The sequence below is a fragment of the Lathamus discolor genome, chromosome 1 (genome assembly GCF_037157495.1).
Source record: "Lathamus discolor isolate bLatDis1 chromosome 1, bLatDis1.hap1, whole genome shotgun sequence".
In the NCBI taxonomy this organism is placed as follows: domain Eukaryota; kingdom Metazoa; phylum Chordata; class Aves; order Psittaciformes; family Psittacidae; genus Lathamus; species Lathamus discolor.
Genome location: NC_088884.1, coordinates 123350460 through 123371214, shown reverse-complemented (window position 1 = coordinate 123371214; position 20755 = coordinate 123350460). Strand labels below are relative to the sequence as shown.

General features: G+C 36.6%; 1 protein-coding gene across 5 annotated transcripts in view; it reads left to right on the top strand.

Moving 5' to 3' along the window:
* Positions 1 to 20755, top strand: part of MARCHF1 (membrane associated ring-CH-type finger 1) — a 235325-nt gene that overhangs the window by 171753 nt on the left and 42817 nt on the right. For 2 of the 5 annotated variants that reach the window (XM_065693878.1, XM_065693887.1), the window contains exons 4-6: positions 3889 to 3939; positions 16842 to 16921; positions 17197 to 17937. In XM_065693878.1, the coding sequence (XP_065549950.1) occupies positions 3889 to 3939; positions 16842 to 16921; positions 17197 to 17937 (872 nt within the window). Of the gene's footprint in view, positions 1 to 3888; positions 3940 to 16711; positions 16922 to 17196; positions 17938 to 20755 lie in introns of those variants that run through there. The other 3 variants (XM_065693896.1, XM_065693901.1, XM_065693911.1) reach the window with 3 other exon arrangements.

Below are 20755 nucleotides of genomic sequence, written 5' to 3'. Positions count from 1 at the left end.
ATCTGTTTATCCAATCATTTATGGAATCCTAAGGTTGAGGACTGTGTGCATATGTGTGAAGCAAGACGTACCGCTGGAATGCAAAGGTTAGAGCTCACAGAAAGAAAGCAGAGGTGAACTATTTTGTGCAAGTTTTGTTGGGGTTTTTTTTGGTGGTGGGGAGCGGGTAGAATGTACGTGTGTGACAAGTTGTTGCTTAAGATGCTCTTGTGAGTCAAGGTACTGTGATTAGTTCTTGATGCTACCATGGTCTCTTCAGAGAGATGGAGTGCAATACGCTAGCAAGCTGCTGGGTCAGCCCAAGTGATGCTCAGAGCCAGAGAAAAGCAAGGGACAGCTAAAGGAAAGAAACCAGACAAATGGATTAGTTTGTTTAAAAGGCACTATGCTAACCAAGAAGAATTAAAATCATTAACCGTGTGAATAAATATTTAGTGCAAGTCAGAAAGCAAGCAGCTGATCTACCAGTTTCCTCTTAAGAATGAGAGACTGAACAGTTCACTGCAGTATTTATGAATTTCTTATTACTACCTGTTATGTTACACAGTTGTTTTCTTGGTAAGATGTGGTTGGACAGGTACATGTAACATTCTTCCCAAAGCAGTTTCATTAATGTATCCTAATCTGAAATTTCATGGCATTATTTCTCTTTTGTCTTCCTCCCAGAATTCATATTGAAGGCTGAATGACATCTTCAATTATATTCTTGCAAATGACCTTGGTGAAACTGAATTCTCAGGAAATTTACCAACACAGACTGACTTTTCTTGATATTCCAGTGGAATAGTTACAGGAACTGTGTGCTATCAGAGTTTTGAAGAGATACCTGATAAGCGTTTGCATGATGGAACACAAGATAGGAGAGATGACAAGTTGGTTATACGAGATGTCTGTGAATAAGGAGAGGCATTTCAGTCTGGACTGCATAATACTGCATACAATCTGAGAAGCACGTATCTATCATAGCCAGGAGAAGTCTTGGAAGCAGTTGTTCTGTTATTTTGTTGACTGGAGGGGAAAAGAGCTTGAGAATTTTAGCAAGAGAGATCTCTGCATATTAGCTAAAGGGCCAGAACTCTGTATGTGTAAATTCAGAAAACTCAGGGAAATCAAGAACCAAGACATTGTAGACATTAAATAATTCCTTCTGAGAACTGTTAATTCTAAATGGTGCAAATCTGTTTTATTTGAAATAGTCTGATTGGAAGGCCGTGCTAAGGCATTTACCTAATGCACAAAAATATGTATAGATGTTTAAACATACATTTCTTTTTAGTGTTTAGCAAGCTTGTAGGAAAAAACGTTCTTCAATATAGCTCCTCTTCACTTACAGTAAGAAAAGAAATCAATTGTTCTTAATGATGTGAATATTTTGTAAACATAAACCATTAAAACAGAAGCACACGGGCATTCTTTAAAGACACATTCATAAGAGATTTTGCACTAACTTTTCTATTCTGTTCTTTCTTTGTATGAACAGTCATGCGAGTTCAATGTGAACTCGAATGGAGAATTCTAGCTTCAATTCATGTATGGTTATTTAAGGCAACATTTTGTGGTTTATTTATATGCTCTTTAGAATAAATCACTACAAAATACCTGAACTTGGAAATAATGATTAAATTTATTTATTTATTTTTCCAAAAGCTGTAGAGCCAGCCAGGTCAATGTAGACCTTTCAGTGTATGAGCTAGTACTTTGCAGAGTGTGGGTGCTGGGAGTCAGAAAGTCAGGAGCTTGTGGTAACTAAAGTGAAGGAGATACGTGCCATAGTCAAGAATGGATCATGTAAAAAGCCTAGAGAGCTGTAGTCAGGAAACAGATTTTGAAAATTAATCTCAAATGGCAGATTGTTAAAAGAAAGTCAGTTACAGTTCCAGAGTTCACTACACTGTCAGAAAATACAAAACATTTCTTTAGTCCAAGTGATGGAGCATAAAGATTGCATGGTTTTAGCAGGGAATTTCTCAGATATGATCCCTGTTCATAATTTCTAACCACAGAAGGGGGAATTAATTTCATGGGTCCATAACTTCTATTATTTTGAGGTCAAAGCAGAGCAGCTTTTAATGCTGGCCCAGTATATCCAAAGTGTATTTTCTGTAGATATAGATGAAGACATTTGAAACTTTATATATTTAATGTTGTCTAGACAAAGCTACAGTGGTTAATATATCACAGAAGTAATATTTGAAGCATAGAATACTTCAGGTGAGAAGGAATCATTGGGTTCACTTCTCTGTTCAATGAGGGGCCAAACTCAATGACATGATGTAATAAATGTATAATTTGAAGAATTATTTTTGTGGTTTTTTAATTCTTCCTAAAAAAAAAGAAAAAACTGACACCTAAAGGTGGTTAAGTCCTGAGAATTACCCAGTATGGTAGAATCAAAAAGCGAGTGATTATATGGTCAGGGAGTTCAGCAATGCTGTTTTTTTGAGGACAAGAATCTGTTGTGTGTCTTAGTGCTAGTGAAGGCAAAGAAAAAAGAGAGATAGTTCAGTATGTTAATATTTTCAGTGCAAAAAAATGATGGTGCTTAGGGATGGAACAAAAAAATAAACTACCTAAAGTCTGAAGGAAGAGAGATACAATAGTGTGTGGAACAACAAGTAGCTCATATGGGTGTGCTTACTGGGATTGAGATTAAAACAGCTTTTTAGAGATAAAAACAGCTGGTTTTTTCCTAAATGTTTGCTGACATTTTGTTTTTTCTCTCACTTTTGCCATTGCAAAACTGTCATGTGCTACAAATTATTGAGGAAATACTAATTTCTAGACTAGATATGCACAGTAATGGAGCAGGAAATTTTAGCTTCTGTATTTTTCTGTAGTCATTTAAATGAAGGATGAGGAGGGGTGGGTCATAGTCAAGTTGAAAGTCTATTGAAGACTTGTATGCATGCACTGCAAATTCAGCTGCACAAGTAGGAGGTCTGCTTTGGGGTTTGCCCTCTGTTCCCTCAAGTAACTTGACTAACAAACTTGCACAAAAGGTATCTAGTTCAATCCCTCCTAGGTAAAAATCAATCTTGTTTATAAGACTATTTCACCTGAGCGTTTGAATCTATATTCTCAGTGTTGAGAAAAACATTTCCATGACCTCATTAAGATGTGTGTGTTTACCAAAGGTATGAGTGCTGTTTCTGAAATATCTTTTACCCTTCCAGTGTAAATGAAGCTGAATCTGTACCTGGAGAAGTATAAATAGTGAACAAATTATTGAACAACTGCTTTACTTCCTATTTTGGTTTACCAAAAAAAAAAAAAAATCTGCTACAGAAATGTAGCTGTTCAACATATACTTTGTTTACGTAGGATTTCAGCCTGTGGTGTTGGTTTGTATGGTTTTGCATGAGAGAGAGGGGATGTGGGGGTAGGTGTTAAATTGAACTACATCTATGACTGGTTACAGTTTGTTGTTCTCAGAACATGCCTGGCCAGGAATTCATCTAGTTCCATTTTAACTTTCCTGAAAGGAGGAATTCAACTTTCTTATCAGGGTTGTGTCCAGCGTAACTAGGTGGGTTTTATTATTTGTCATGAAACATTCCTCTTCATACAAGAATCCCCAGGCTTCATGGGAAGCCGTGATGATACATTAATCTTTCACTCAAAATGTTGTTAAAAAACCCTGCAAAATAAACCATCAGCAATTAAGTGCTAGCATTTTACAGAACTTTTTTCAACATTTACTGGTGTAATTAGCATGAATCTTGTCATGGTTTATTTGTTGAGCTGTCTTCCATTGTCCAGTCAGTAGACATACTGAAGAAAAATAGAGGAAGAGAAACTGTGCGCACTCAACAATCTCAAAAAGAATAAATCTCCATAGGAAGAATTTGAGTGACATAACTTTCTTCATCTTTTAATTTTGTTTTCCAGAATGACAAATCCCCAGGGCGTTCCACAAGTCGATCAAGCAACATTTCAAAGGTGTGTGAAATGCATTTCCTTTCTATAGAATTTAAAGAAAACAAAGTTTGTCAAACGTAACACAGTATTTTATTCCATTTAACCACATATGTATATTCTGATGTTATCTTTATACACATCAGATTTGATGTTTTGCTGCCTAACATGATGGTTACCAGGTATAGTCCATCTTAAAGTATAAATATACAATTAGGCATTACTGTAGTATGTATAATAACAAGCAATAAATGACAGTTGCACTTTATTCACCTGCTTTCCACACCTGCTTAATGATACGTTAGCACTTTGGCTTAAGATAGAATTACTGCTTGATTTTTGCCCCCTGCCTACCCAAATAATAACAACTTTAATGCGTAGAGCTATGAATGTGTCATCATTTTGGATTGAATTCTGAATTCCTTTTGCAGGGATTTATGATTCACCAGAGCCGGAACTTTATATCTAGATACTTTTTAGTTTCTAGGAAACAGAAGGGAAACTTTAGGAAAAAGCAAAATGTGATTTATACTGGAGTTCTTTAGTTTTAACCACTTTTTTTTTTCCTGCATTTTTGGTTCAGATGTGGCTGAAATCTATGCCAAAAAGCCAGGATATACAGGAGGTAAAAGATAAAAACTCAATAATTGTTTGAAACCCAGCCTAAACCTCTGCTATGTATTATGTTTGTATCTAAAGATTAAATATTTTGTATTCAGTGCAAGCACAGTATCCTTAAGGCCCTTCCCCATAATATTATTGTCTGTGGGGTACACCTGTAAAACTGTTTTCTTCTCATAGCCAAAAATAAACCCAACTGTGTTTTTTTAATTAAAGAGATGTTATGTTATATTGTGTTGTAGTTATCAGTTGTGTTCTGCTCTTTAAGACGGAAAAACAAATGCAGGAAAAAAGGTGTGGAATATGTCCAGCCTTTTGTAGGATATGGCTGAATCCCTTCCTGACTTGTTGCCTGTTTTTAAAAAGGATATAAATATATACTTATATGCTTGATCACAGTGAGTTGTATGTTTTATTTTCACTAAGAGTTTTAAATGCAAGACTAAGTTACAATTCCTGTAAATCTATGTTGCTTTGGTATTACTTTTTCTGCTTTTTCCAAGTCAGTTGCATGGGCTACACAGTGACAAATCATAAATATATTCACTGACATGAGAAACATGGCAGTGATTAGCATATATTTTTAAGTAAATTCTGCAGAAATGAGTGTAGATGCTTATTAGAAAGGAGTACTTTCGCCTTTTCAGGTAGTAAGTTAAAAAGCAAGGTGTTTAGGCACGCACTTAATCTTTGTCTGAGGCGTAGCATCATTTATTCTTTTGGATAAATTTTTCTATGTGAAGCTACCTGCCAGTGAAGCTTTTCAAATGCTCAAAGAGATTTGATTGGAAATCCAGATTCCAGGTTGATGTCTGATTCAAAATGCTTCTTTTGTAAAACAGGAGGTTATATATATGTGTATGCATAGAAAAGCGAACAACTTTTCAGGTTAGTATTGCATGCCACAAATACCGCACCTGAAAACAAGATTGGAAGCTTCTAGGTGATGTAAACTGCATATCAAAGGCAAGCTTTGAGTTTTGTGCAGTGCTGGATCTTGCACACAATAAAAACTTCAATAAAATAAAAAAGTAGTGAGTCTTTATCTAAAAATAGGAGTTACAGTAATCAAAACATTGTCTTTTATTGCCCTCATTGGCCAGTATGAATAAGCTAAAACAGGTCAAATAGAGAGTTAGTTTTTAATAGTTACTGTTTATTGTGTGTGCCACCATTGGTTGTATATGGAGCTCCTGCCCTAGAGCAGAGTAGGTGCTCCCTGATATCACTGGATTTTGTACCAGCCTATTTGTAAAAAGAAATCTAGTAAAGATTCTGCAGATACAGATTCATAATGCTTGTAAGCTGTTTATTCAGAGAGGGTACCTGAGCTTTGCAGTATGTGCTTGGGCAATTTTACTTACTAGGCACATTAACTCTGAATTACACAGTACTACAAATTGAACCAAATTGTTGAACATTGAATATGTCTTATCTAGACATAATGAGAAAGAATGGCTTTGGTTTGTTTGTTATTTACCAGAGGCTAGTTAGCATATGCCTATTCAATCTATAGATTTTAAAATCAAACATTCCCTAGAGGAACCACAGGGCAAATCACTCCAATTTTATCACTCACTTTTGCTGTCTGTTGAGAGTGCATGTAAGTTTCTGGTTGGAATTTCAGTAGTAAACTATTTTAGGCTAATGAAAGGACAAAATTTAAAATATTTAAGTAAGATTTCAATATGTAATTATTTTTAAAGTCCACCTTAATCCATGTTACTAAGTAAAAACAGTGGCTGGCCAATACGTTTCTGTGTGTACACATTTAAAATTAAGCCAACTGGAATATTTACAAATGCTTTTCATGTAATTATAAGATTATATAGCTCTGCCCATTAATTTTTTTTTAATTTTTGTTTTTACATGTATAACGGAGTATTTCATCACTGTGGCAGGAGTAAGGCAAAATCCTGCACTTCCAGCACTGAATCAGTTACTCTTTTATTTGTGGGAAAAAGTATATGAACAGTGAAAACTGAGTGTAGCAGGGCTATAGCTCCCACTGCCCCTGTAAGACACCATGCTTGACCCCACCTACCCTTAGCCCTCCTGTGCCATACCTACACCATTCTGGTCAGTGGGAAGGAGGGAGGGCATTTCCTCAAACTAATTTGCTGATCCCTCTCTGAGTTCTTTTCCAGCTTATTACAGTGACCTTAAATATCCTGTTCTTAGGGTAACCACTGAGTTAATCGCAGGTGTTTGAAAGTAATCTAGCATTATTTTGTACTCTCATTTTCCATACTGTGCCCAGTTCTGTCTGCTGTTTCCTGGTACTCCTGACTGACAGTCAGCTGTGGCTGTCTTCAGGGAACGTCCACCTGCAACATCTGTTTATATGCTTCAGCCTATACATCAATAAAACTGCCTTGGGAATCCAAGAACAACTATTTCAGTTGGTTTTCCAAGCAGAAGCAATTAGGAAAATGTATCAGTGTCTGATTTCTGCTGCCTTACAGTAATAACCTAGATTTTTCCTGCAGAATCAATAAATCAATTAACAAGTCTTCTCTGCCTTCTGCCCTGTTAGCACTAGGAGTAACAGCTCATTCCTGGGACTGACCTGCATTTCATATTATCACATAGTGACAAAATGGAGCGTTGGTTACTAACTAACTTAGGCTTTCAAAATTAATCACTGTAATGCATATAAATAAATACATAGAAGTATTGGAACTATGAGTTTTGAACCAGACTAGCTGTTTTCTAATTATTATTGTATTTTTAACCCTTAGACTTTCCCACTCATTTTCCATGGTCTTAGTAGGAGAGACAACTTTATTATTCTGTGTAAAAGATAGTCTTGTGCAGTGTTCTGGATTTCAGAATTAATATTATCTTACCTGGGTGTGTTTAAAATCTAATAAATTAAAAACTTGACCTTGCTCTTAAACTATTTCCCACTGCTTAGTTCTGTGCACTATAGATTTTTTGTTAAACTTGTTATGTCTTCCTAAAAATGTGCATAATTTACAAGGAAAGCTAGTCTGAGAAGGATCCGGTGGATTCATTTCTTTCTGTTGTGGTTAACCAGTGGAACAAATTGAGTGTTTGAATTACCATGGAGGTTATGCTTATGTGTGTTTCTGAGGCTGCCTGGTTATGTTAAAATGCTTTCTGGAAGAAACATTTCTAAAACATTGTAATTATCTTTCTGCATGTTAATTATGATCAACAGCTCCTCAGAGAAGGATGCTCTCCCAGCAGTAAGTTTTGAAATTCTCTGATGGTAACTTTGGGCTTGTTTTTCAGTGCAGAGAAACTCAGGCTTGCCTGATTTCTATTTTGGCTCAATTGCTTCTCAAAAGCCTGGAGCAGGTGTTAGAACACTTTTTATTTACAAGTCTCTGAAGCATCCGTCTAATAAAATTCCATTGAGTTACATTAGGCAGAATTGGGGGTGGTTGTTTTGGAATTTATGTGATAAGATTCATTGGTCTAATTTAGAAATATGAAAAACAACAGAGAAAGGAAAGAAGGAAATAATTGATTTTACTATATCTTTATGCAATTTCTGTACTCATTTCTTATGTCAGGTTTGGCTCCTCTTGATAAGGTACAAATCAAAACCAAAAGACACCAGCATGTCAAAATAGAGCCACTAATGTTTTAGATGAAAAAGTAATTGTTGCCAAATGATTGATTGTTGATTTGAGGTACTCAATATATGATTTCAAAATATATTTCATAAACTGAGTATCAATTTATGCAATATGTAATATAAGGTTTTATCCATCTGAATCATAAAATTCCATTTAATCTCTTCCAGTAAATTGAACCTTCTCTCATATGGGTTTTGATATTCTGTTATTTTTCATCCTTTCTCAGTATGAGGTGAATGTATCGAGTGCTGTATCACAATCTTGGGTGGCTTATGCAACATGAAGCAGAGTTCAGTATTATATTTTAATGGGTAGAGATACCAACATATCTTTAGCAATTATATCAATAAAGAATGCATAATATCATCTCTCTGCATTACAGTAAGCACAAATGATAGGCTTTATGGTGGAAAAAGAATAAAAGAACTTAAAATGTTCTTTTAAAATAAATTAATATCATCAACTTTCATAGCCTGAAAAAGGATTACAACATCTCCAAGATACCTTTTGTATGACTCCTAAAGGGCAGTTGCATAACCCTTTGCATTTTGCTACAGGGGACTGCAGTGCTATAAGTCTGTTCACGTTTGTTATTCTTACTGCTCTTTTCCAATTTCACACTAATTATAAATAACAGTTCTCTTCCAGACTGGTAGGTTTTGTGGTTTTGGTTTTGATGTTTTGTTGGTTTATTTAAAAAAAAAAAAAAAAAAAAAACAAAACACGTAGCTTCCGGATTCCTGTAATGAGCAGCTGAGAGGAAACATTGGAGCTTTCAAAACAGAAAATAAACCGAGAAAAAAAATCCTTGCTCTTGTAAACTGTAAAATGTCAGCCTTCAAAATTGCTCTTACAGTGAATAATACCATATATACAAAACCAGTATTAAAATTGAGTGTAAATGTTACGTTAGTCATCTAAATGATTCTTGCTCATAAAAAGAATCATTAATATCAAAGGTGAAGACTAACCAGGCACTTAACTCTCATTCACTGTAAAAAGCAACAGCACAAAGTAAACAACTTAATGAAAAATATTTCATTTATCTAAACATAAAGCAGGGAAAGGAAAGAAAAGAAAAAGAACTAAATACAATGGCATAATAACTATTGCTGCACTTTTTTTTTCTCTGAAGTGTAAAAGTTTGGGTTTTTTTGTGTAGAGAATACTCTGTAGCTTGTCCCTACAGTTTATTCATTATTTACAATAAGTTTAACAAAAAGCGTAACTGCAGAATTTATCTAAGTCTGCCTGAAATTTAAAGTTCTGAATAAAATTGCATTAAATCTATCTCAGTTCCGGGTGACAACCAGTAGAAAATAATACATTTTCAATTTATTCTTGGATACACTTGACCTGTTTTAAACTTGTGTTGTAATGAGAGAGAATACATACAAAATACAATTATATGTCTACAACAATACATATAATTATACAGATTCTATTTTACTAAATCACAGTTCTTACCAACAGTGTATTCTGAGTTTACCTAAATGTGCCACGACACATTCAGACAAAGTAGCATATATGGTTGAAATGTGTTAAGTACCACAAAACTTATGTTTATACGTGCTTATTTAGCTTGTAACGCCCATATAGAATTTCCATTTTTGTAAAGACGTTGTGTTATCACACATTTCAGTCCTATCCTATGGTATGCAATACTGTACAGAAGCAGCTTTGATTTGTTTTCAGTAAACAGGATATGCAACTTATTACATCTGCTTATTATTCAGTTTTCAACAAAAACTATGATCTTTAACATACCAGCTCCACATAGACTCCTGGAAATTATTATATGACATTTATTTATTTTTTCTTTGCCATGGGACTCAGAAGCACATTTCAGTGTTTGTCCTAAAAAGAATGAAATTAAGAAAACTGTATTTTGACAGTGATTGGATATGGCATCTCCTGTTTTCTGTAATGATGCATTGTCAGGGTTTCAGTGTCTTTTAGCTTAGCTTATTTCAATATTCTTTCTACAGCTCTTTTGCTGGTTTTGTACTGTAAATACAGCAGATTGAGGTTTCTCTTATCCTTAGGTCTGGAATAAGTAGGTATCAAATACACAACAGAGTTGTTCAAACATACTGGTATCCTCACAGATATAGGATTTTATCCAGTCTGTCTCCTGCATAACCCAAACAAAGCATATGGTGAGTGTATGCACTCACTCACGTAAGTATGGCAGGAGAATGGCAGGAACATCATATGATTGAAACCTGCTTAGTTAGAAGCATTTTGAGGCTTTAAGTCTTGCAGACAGAGGGATATATGAAAACAGATGCCCTTTTAAATGGAAGAGAAAGTATAAATTATGCTCTCTCAATACTGTTACTGACTACCTTTAGAACTAGCATACTGCTATCCAGTACCAAAGAACTCACGTTTTGTGCTTCACCTTTCCTGCAGGCTAAATATGCATTTAGCTTCTTCCAAACAGTCAAAAGCTGCTGGTCTTAGGTCTCTTCACCTTTTGTATAAAGACCAGCACATCCTTAGTTTCAATTGCCCACATCTCTGTAATTTTTCTCAGAACTGCAAATTAAGACAGCGATAATGCCTAGAAAGATGCATCCTTGAAGAGAATCTTGAATCAAAAATATTGCATTGCTGCAGACCAAAGGCTTTTACAAACTATAGTCCATCTGATAATTCAAAGTTTAGCTAACAGTGCTTCTACATATAGAGAAATAATGGATTTTTTTACTAAAACTTGTACCTTTAAAATAAAGATTAACATAGATCAGTAAAGAGAAATCAAAAAGCTTATCGAATCTACAAATCAAAGGTGTAATTGCCTTTCATTTTTTAAATAGTAGGATAGATTTGCCACTTGCTATTTTGATTTTACTTTGATGGAAAGTAAACCTGCTTTAGTGATTTAGATTTCAAACCATTTTCTAACAGAATAATACTTTCAAAAGTACTGAATGGTATTGTTCAGCAGAATCATATGGATATTTCCTCTCTTTCCCTTGTGTTACTTTTCCCTTTATTCATTCCCTTCAGAAGCAAGGGGAAGGAGGACAGAAGAGAAAGAAAAAGTTTGGGGGAGAAATGTGCAAGGAATAATTAAAAAAGAAAAATCATGTGTAAGAAAATATAAGATAAATTGAGGTATCAATTAGTTTAGTGTTGCTGTAAAGCCGTTAATCAGATTATAAGAACCTTGAAATCTGAGCACAAAGCAGCAACTCCATCATAAGGAACAAAAAAACCCAAACAGGCAAAGCAAGCAAACAAGCAAAAGCAACCAAGAAAAAACCTAAAAAACTCCATCAGCAACAAAAGACCCACCAAGAACCCTCCTTTAACCAAACCCATTTTCATTTGCCATCAAGACACACTTTGTAAGATATACCTGTCTTGGGTCATTTCCACTGTGTTTTTGATCTTTTTAGACCGGAGAAATAATCCAGATAAAAGTTTATAAAGATGGATGTTTTCCATATAAAGTTGCATTGTTTAGAAAGCAGAATTTTTCAGATGAGAATACACAGACTAGATCTCCTGCTGAGCTTATTGCCATGCAAACTGTTCTAATCTTCTAAGGTAACCATTCCTTTGTGTGCCATTATTTTAATAGGATGAAGTTTCAGCTTTTGAACTGTACTGGCTGGTGAGATCTGGAGGATTCTGTGATGCATCACTGCTATAAAGCATATACTTAGTAGGAGAATAAAAGCATTATTCATATTCCCTGCCTGCCCTATCATCCCTCAATTTTCTGCACCTTTCTACTTAAGCAGTATTGTAAGCTGAGCAGCTTTTAGAAATGCCTCTGGCCTTCCTTATTCAGCATTAGAGAAGCATTAGAGGATTCATTAGCCTTTATGGTGACATCTGTGAGGCCATTTTTTATCAGCTGTCCTTTACATCTTGTTTGTTAGTTTAAAGCTCGACTCATATATGAGTGCTTTGCATTTGTGGAATGTTTTTGCTCAGCTTTTCTGTTAGGTCAAAGTAGAGCCCTTTTCTCTTTTTAAGAAAAGCACAATTTGACTCGTTCTTGGACTAGTTTTAACAAGCAGCATTAAGCAATAGTCAGTGAGGATTCTGATTTCTTGTTATTATCTGGAATATTCTGTCAGATTCTGAACACCAATGTAACAGCAATCTCGATTTGAAATTCTTACTGTTTTAATCTGCTGAATTTCATTCTGTCCCACATTTCTGTCTTTGCTGTAGTCTTTAACACGGACACGTGTGTGGTACTGAAGTCTGCTTGTGTCAGATAAATTATTATTATCTTGCTTGTCCTGAAAACTTTGTATTTACCAATATTCTGTTTGAAAAGCATAATATCAACTCCTGTTGAACATATCAAAAGTAATTATGGATAAGTGCCCTGTCATGTCAGTTAATTGAATTGCATATCCTTGACGAGAGGGTTCATCAAAACTGGCCAAGAGAGCAGAAGGTAGCGACAGGGGAATCTCTCTCAACTAACAATGTTTTTGAAATGCCAGACTTAATCAGCTGGAGTTGGCATTATCCTTCACACATCTTTCTTGTGTCAATGGCACAGAGAAATTAGCTGCTTTGCTTATAAATGAATTGTTAAACAACTTTATTTTGAATTGCCACATTTAATTATGCAGATGATATAATTTGCTTTGATAGAATTAGTACAGTGCTAGTTTAATTTTCCCATTTAGATGAGCTGTGCAATATAGCTGTCTGAAGTAGTCATACGTTCAAGGAATATTGTTGTTTTAAAAAATCCTTATTCTGCCTCCCAAGTGGAATTGAGTCCACAGCACCACTCTGATCCCTCTATTCAATAAATACAGTATCTCAAAATATTCAGTGTGCTAAATAGCAGTATAGCAGTGTGGGATAGCAATTACAGCAATAAGATCTGTGTACTTGATACTGTTTCTGACATCTGTAGTATATAAATTCCCAAAAGAGCTGGACTGATACGATGTGATCGGAATGTATTAATATGATCATATTTGGGTTTTTCGGATATGCCTCTAAAATAAACTCAATACCACTTAATAGATTATGTATTTTGTTACTAAAACTAGCCTTAAAGATGATTAAAAGTAAAAGAAAGCCTGTATTATGATCAGGGGTGATGGACCAGTGTTTTGTGGCATCACACTATAGCAGAGACTCCAAGGTAGGGCCGACTGAATGAACACAGAACTTGTTCAGTACTTGGTTGGGTTCATCAGCCCACTCTGTTGCTCAGAGGAAGCAAAATGCAGCACTGATAAAACTGTATCCCTTCTAGGATCTAATCTGGAACTTCCATATATCTGTATGCTGTGCTCTGTAAACACAACACCTTACTAAATGCTACTTTAGGTATCTTCATGGTGAGGCTGAACTTAAGAAAAGTATTTAATAAATAAATAAATATATTTGCTTGGAATGTATAGCGTGTAGGCAAGATGGCTAAGAGGGAATATTACTGAATGAAATGAGGTAAGCCCAGAGGTAGTGCTGGCAGCAGAAAGCAGGTGCAGTTTATGCTGTCAGAATGCGGGTAGGATGACAAAGCAAAGAGGTTTTGGAGTAAAGGTCTGGAACAAGCTTCCTGCTGAGTTGGAATTTGCAAGTTTTTAAAAACAGCTTGATGAGCTGTAAATGATTATATTCATATGGCATGTGGTAGCAGGAACACACCTGACATTAACAGGTCCTTCCACTCCTGTTTCATTTACAGAGGTCAGATGGGAATTATTTACAAAATAAGGCCCTCTGCTACATGTAAGGTCCATAACTAAACATCAAATAATGAATATCAGGAGCACAAACTTTCTCAGTTTTAGAAATCACTTTATCAGTTCATTTCCCCAACACTGGACATGTTAAAGATTCGGCTGAATGGGTTACTGGGCCATCTTGTCTAGATTGTGCTTTTGCCAGGAAAGGTTGGACCAGATGCTGCTTGATGTCCCTTCCAAATTGGTATTCTATGCATCTATGATTCAACCATTAAAAGATACTTTAGGGTAGATAAAAATCAAAATATGTATTTAAAAGTTGTAGTAACCTACTGAATGAATCTTGCTTACAGATAAGAATCTGAATTCTCTTGTGCATAACTTGGCAGTTTACTTGCTTTGCTTTTGAAGATTTAAGTGGTGCATAGGCTTTTTGTCTGCCCAGATGTCAGGCTTGCTCCAATAGGGATTATAAAAACAAGCAAAAAGCTTTTTTTGTCGTTTTGTTTTGGGTTTTTTTTTTTTTTTTAAGATTTTGATGTAAATTATTTTAGAAGGAAATCAACCTTCCTCTGAGTTATGTGCAACTAAACATAACATCATTATGCCAGGGCAGGGGAACTAGAAAGTAAATTTGAGTGAGCAAGGCTGAAACAGTCCAGACCTCTTTACAGCTGAGAGTGAAATGTAGGATTTAAGCAATCAAGCTGGTAATGTAATTTTTATCTAAAAATAATTAGATTTCCACCTGTCTCCAGTCCCGAATAATAAGTGTAAAAGCTTTTCAAGGAATTTGTTTTAATTTTTGGCTGGATTTCAGCCCTCTGAAGTAATGTCTAGCTGACTTCCTACCTTAATAGCTGCTGAAAGTTTCTTGAACTTGTGCAGACCTACTGTACGGTTACTGGGCCAGCTTAGTCATTCTTCTTATCCCTTCAAAGGGTATAATAAATACTTGTGGCAAGGCAATACAAAACTTGTGTTTACAGCATGGGGATGACCTGACCACTTAAGATTGAGACGAACCCTTGTAGTACACAGATCCTGAAAGAAGCAATGGTAAGAGTCCTGCAGCTGTGAAGGGAAAAAGAAATGGAAGCTAGGCACAAAGGACGGATTTGGGAATCCACACTTTAGGGCTGGATTTCTTCATCAGTCCTTCACCTGTGATTTAGTCTGGAGGGACATTTTTTCGCACAGCAGCAGCATGTAGCCCAGCAATGTGGCTTGTGCTGATGTCTACATCTTTCCTCATTAAGTAGCTTAATTTATGCCTAATCACTTAAAAGTAATCACAGAGGCTGAGGTGATTATATACCCAACCATACATATGCCATCTGTTTCTAATATGTATGTAAGAAAAATTCATATTCCTTTATAGTACATGCAATTGAAATGTTGCTTTTGTAGAAGAAAAGATATTAAATACAATTTCTGTCACTGATACTTGTTCTTTTTCCCAGCATTAGACTGCATGTAGACACATGTTCCTTCTCTGTCTGGTGGACCAGGCATTGAAATACCGTTTGAACATAAGGATTGTGCCCAAAAATGCTATCAATTTACTTTCTTGTGTTGGCTTAGTTTTCATACCGCTGAGTTTCATTTCATGGAACTGCTAGTAAAAAATTACTAGTATTTTTGCTGTTGTGATATTAATCAAGAGGTAAAAAGTTTTTGAATTCCAAGAGCTGTAAGATTGTTTTCATGGAAAGCACCGTTCTTAAGTCTCAGATGATATCTCATTAAAAACAAAAATGCACATAGAGGTGACTGGTGTTTCCAAAAGATCTATGCATGAAATACAGTGGCTAGAACCCTAGATATAACTGAAGTGTCAGCAGGTACTTGCTGTGTTCATTTATTTTAACTTGTACTATTAATTTTCAAACTGACACCACAAAAATGTCTGTGAAATGTGAGCTAGAAATAATTTTATTATGGACTGTACATGTGACTGAATTTGATTTAGTAGTAAAAAAGCTTGGGATGACAGCCGTTATGTCTTTCTATTATTTGTACTTTGTGTGATTGCTTAACAGTCATTCTTCCCTTGTATATGGTGTGTGATCTTGTGGAATCCTTAGGCTTATAGTATTTTGTCTCCATTTGGTAGTGGTGCTTATAACAGGGTAGGGTTGCATACTAAAAGATAATGTCCTTACCAGCTAAAGGAAGGTCAAAGCCTCAAGATTATTTGTATGGAATGTTCTTCCCACAATACTGTACCTCATGGGTGATCCTGAATCCTAAAGCCCTTGATTTAAATTTGGATTCCATACAGCTATGCTGCCAGTAGACTGTGAGGCAGATTGAAATGGTTTGCTGTTAACGCCATCAAAATGTATTTTCAGTAGAAGTATTGAGCAACTGAGCCTACAATTTGTAGCAACAACCTGATAAGCAAAATGTCACATACTAAATGTGGTTTATATCTCTCCTGCTGTTTGAGAATGTGATCAGCTCTGTAGAGATGTAGCCTGCACTTTGGTCTTCTCAGGCTCATCAGTTTAACATTTTTCAGCTCTTCTAGAAGATCAGATTGCCTTGGAAACCTTTTAAAACACACTTTAATTTCTGTGCCGTTCTGTCAGTCCACTCAACATGGCTTAGCTTTGTTCTGTTCATCAGTCAGCATAATTTAAATCCACTTCACTCCATTTTGAAAGGAATCATCATGGTTGTTTGATTGCATGAAATAAAAACAACATCCTTTCCCATCAGACATTCAAAACCCAAATGAAATTTAAATGTTGAAAGCTGCTTCCTCAAACAGTGACAAAAAGTAGTCATGAGCAAATGAGAGCTGAAGCACTTCAGTCACACTTAGTTCCACAAATAGGTTTCACTTTTGGTCAGGCTTCCTGTATTTCGTGAGCTTGCATGTGTTCAACAGTGCGCTATGAACAGCAGCAACAGTTACTCTAATTTTTTAATCATGTGGCAAAGTAGTAAAATATCTGTAATGTATTTCATGGACAAAGATTCCAAACTGTCTAACTTATTTCAACAGGCAAGCAGTCCTACAACAGGAACAGCTCCCAGGAGTCAGTCACGGTTGTCTGTCTGCCCTTCCACTCAGGACATTTGTAGGTATGTGCTGAGAAAAATATACTCTAATCTGGTTGAACCTTGTTGTTTTTTATTACATTATATGTAGCTCTTGCTTCGCTTAATGCTATTCATAATTTACATAGACTTTAGTTTTCGTTTGATCTCTTTTTGGTTTGGTTGTGCTTTTGCTTTTCAGTCTCATGTTTTTCTATTAAAATTCATGTTTTCATTTTCATTCTTTTTCTTTATGTTTTCTCTCCTTCCATCCACCCTTACCATTTCCATCCCTTTCCTTTGCTTACTGCTTTGTCTAGATCTACTACCTTGCATGATTTGTCAGAAGATGAGCTTGAACATGAAACCCCTGTTATGGTGTTGACCCCTTCTAATAGGGAGTCTGGTAAGAAACAAGTAAAACGAAGGTTTAGGCGGAAAAGAGAGACTGGAGACACTGGTGAGCATGCAGAAAAGCAAGGAAAAGGGAAAGACTTTAAACTGCATCCTGAGCCTGCAAGGTCCAGTTGGAATGCATCTGATTCATCATCGTCTTCGGATGAGAGTCAGTGGGCTCAGGCTAGGAGGAGAGCAAGAGAAAAGGCCAGAATATCCAGGAGAGGGAGAAGGAACACTAGATCATGCATTAACCAGGATGGGTCCTCAAACAATAATGCTGTTGAACTTGTCACTTTGGGGACAGTGGGGAAAAACAAGCAAGAGTTATCTGACCCTGAGAATCCTACTTTAAATCACCGCCGAAGAAGGGTTCCAAGGCTAAAGGAATCACAGTCTTCAGTGTCATCTCAGGAAGCAAGGATTTCCTCAAGAAAATGTGGAAAAAGCAAAGGAAAAAGCTACTACGGAGATCGGCACCCTGCATCTTTCCTTAGACACAGTAAAGATTTGAAGGACTGCTTTGCAGAGGGAGGCTCTGGGAGTGATGCTCTGGCAGTCCCCAATAATGGAGCACCTGCTGGGGCAGGGCCCAGTGTGCCTGATGATGTTCAGAAGCCTTCAGTGTTGTATGATGACTTATCTGATGATTTAGAAGTATGCAGGTTAGTCCCTAATAAGAAAGACTTAAAATTCTTAGCAGGAGTTTCACACTGCTGTGGGTTGAGTGCTCCTCTCTTGACTGCTTTCTGTCACTGTTTCTCAGTAATAAACTGCTAAGCAGACCATAAGAAATAACACAAAAGCCTTTGCTACAGAGAAGTTAGCATCTCTCAGGCTGGAGATATACTTCCCTAATTTAAAAACAGTAATCCTACAAGGGAACTAAATTATTTTTTTTTTTGCTCCATTTTTCTTCATGAAGGCAGACACTCTGTGTCCTGTGGCAGTGTATTACTGCATTTTAAATCTCCAGCCAGAGGCAAAGAATGAGGCAGAGTTCCAGATAGCTCAATACAATGGGATATGGAGTTTTTCCTCCTTAGGTGATCAGTTCAAATCCAGCTTTGGTCCCTCATTGTCATTTTTCATTGACTTACATGAAATAAATGTATGGTCTTGATTCAGTGTCCTCTAGAACGGCCATTATCACAGCAAGCTGATGATCACTGCCTACATGCTTTCCAGTCAGGCATAAGTTGTACAAGACCTTGCACTGCTGAGCAGCTCTGCACTGTGAACGTGTAGGGGCTCTTATTTTGGTACCCATGACAAGAATTAGAATGGTACAAAGGATGAGTGGGCAGAATAAGCATTAAAATAGAGTTTGGGATAGAAAAAGCAACACCAGCAGTTCTCTCTGTTTCAAAAGTTCAGGCTTCTGACAGTCTGATACCCCTGGTCTGATGCATGCAATCAGAAGGTGAGCATTTTCCTCTGGAAATGAGAGCAAGCTGACTTCTGAGCAAAAGTCCAAATTTAGACAGCTGGGTGTACTTGAGTTACTTAATGTAGTGGTAAATGAAAATGTGCCATCCCGTAAGTTTAACAGAACTGAAACAAGTATTTCTTTCCTTTTTTTTTTTTCCCCTTTTTTTGTTTTTTGTTTTTTGGTTTTTTTGTTTTCCCTCCCCAACCTTGTGAGCCAGCACTGACTTTCATCTACAAAGTATAAAAAGAGGATCAGGCTTAGTTTCTTTATAATGGTAACCCAACACTTCTCACTTACCTTTGCTGGGAAGAAATTTGCATGGAAATGTAAACACAGTCAAAATGAGGAAGTTTGTGATGCCACATCTTGTAGTTTCACAGTATACTTCAGCTTAGTAACACATTACAAATATCCTAGTTTTAAAATGGAAAAAGATGACATGTAGGCATGGTTCCTTTCACAGCAGGAGACAAAGCCATTGCTAATACAGCTACTGCTATGCACTCCTTGTTGCACTTGTCAAGCAAAAAGGGATATTTCAGTTGTCTGACCACTGTCAGTCATGATAATTTAAGACTAGAGTAAAGCCCTGCTGTATTTGTACATCAGTTTGTTTATCAGGACCATCCTGCTGGCTTGGGACCTCTTCATCTTACACAAATGCAGAGAAACAGCAGCAATGGTAATAATGTTACACATCTTTTAAGCACTTCATATATGTCTACGTGGTATGATGCAGATACGTGCACAGATAGCTACTTCAACAACTTCAGAGTTAAAGAGTATGAGCTACCCAAAACCTAAAATAAATTATTTCAGCACGAGCTTTTTTATGGGCTTAATTATACTGTGTGGACAAAAAAGAGAAAGTAAAATCAAAGTTTTGTAATTGTTTCAAGTAGATTAATCCTAATGGTTCCTCAAGTACCCAGACTTAGGCTTTCAGATGGAAAGTGGACTCTAGTTTTTATAACTTCTCAACCCATTTGATTTTATTATGGTTATTTAGGCATTTTTTGTTAAGACTTGAAGCTTCGTTCAAGAGTGGATTTTTTGGATGTGCATGGAAACTTTTCTGCTAAGCTTTTTCCTGGAAGAGGAAGGTTGAAACCTTTTGACAGGTATGTGTTCCTAGGCTTACTGTTAGTGGAGATGCTCCTTGAACAACTAGAGTTAAAGTCAACAGAGTTGATAAACTGGCCTGTTGTGCAAACTTTGTCAAGAAAATCATAACTCATTTTTCTCCATGTCAGGGATAACGCTTTTTTGTTGTTGTTGTCATTAGTAGGTGTATCACGGTGATGAAAATGCAGCTGTGAAAAACATTTTAAAAATCAAAAGCATGTTAATTTTTCATCATTGGTAGGTTGTCTTAATCAGTTTGTAGACAGCAGAAGACAAAGTAAGGCATGATTTTACTACTGATTCATTATATAATCATAGAATAGTTAGGGTTGGAAAGGACCTTAAGATCATCTTGTTCCAACCCCCCCCACCATGGGCAAGAGCACCTCACACTAAACCATGCCACCCAAGCCTCTGTCCAACCTGGCCTTGAACACCGCCAGGGATGGAGCATTCACAGCTTCCCTCAGCAACCCATTCCAGTGCCTCACCACCATCACAGTAAAGAACTTCTTCCTTATATCCAATCTAAACTTCCCCTGTTTAAGTTTTAACCCATTACCCTGTGTCCTACCACTACAGTCCCTGATGAAGAGTCCCTCCCCAGCATCCCTATAGGCCCCCTTCAGGTACTGGAAGGCTGCTATGAGGTCTCCATGCAGCCTTCTCTTCTCCAGGCTGAACAGCACCAACTTCCTCAGCCTATCTTCATACGGGAGGTGCTCCAGTCCCCTGATCATCCTCGTGGCCCTCCTCTGGACTTGTTCCAATAGTTCCATGTCCTTTTTATGTTGAGGACACCAGAACTGCACACAATACTCCAAGTGAGGTCTCACAAGAGCAGAGTAGAGGGGCAGGATCACCTCCTTCGACCTGCTGCTCATATTCCTCTTGATGCAGCCCAGGATACGGTTGGCTTTCTGGGC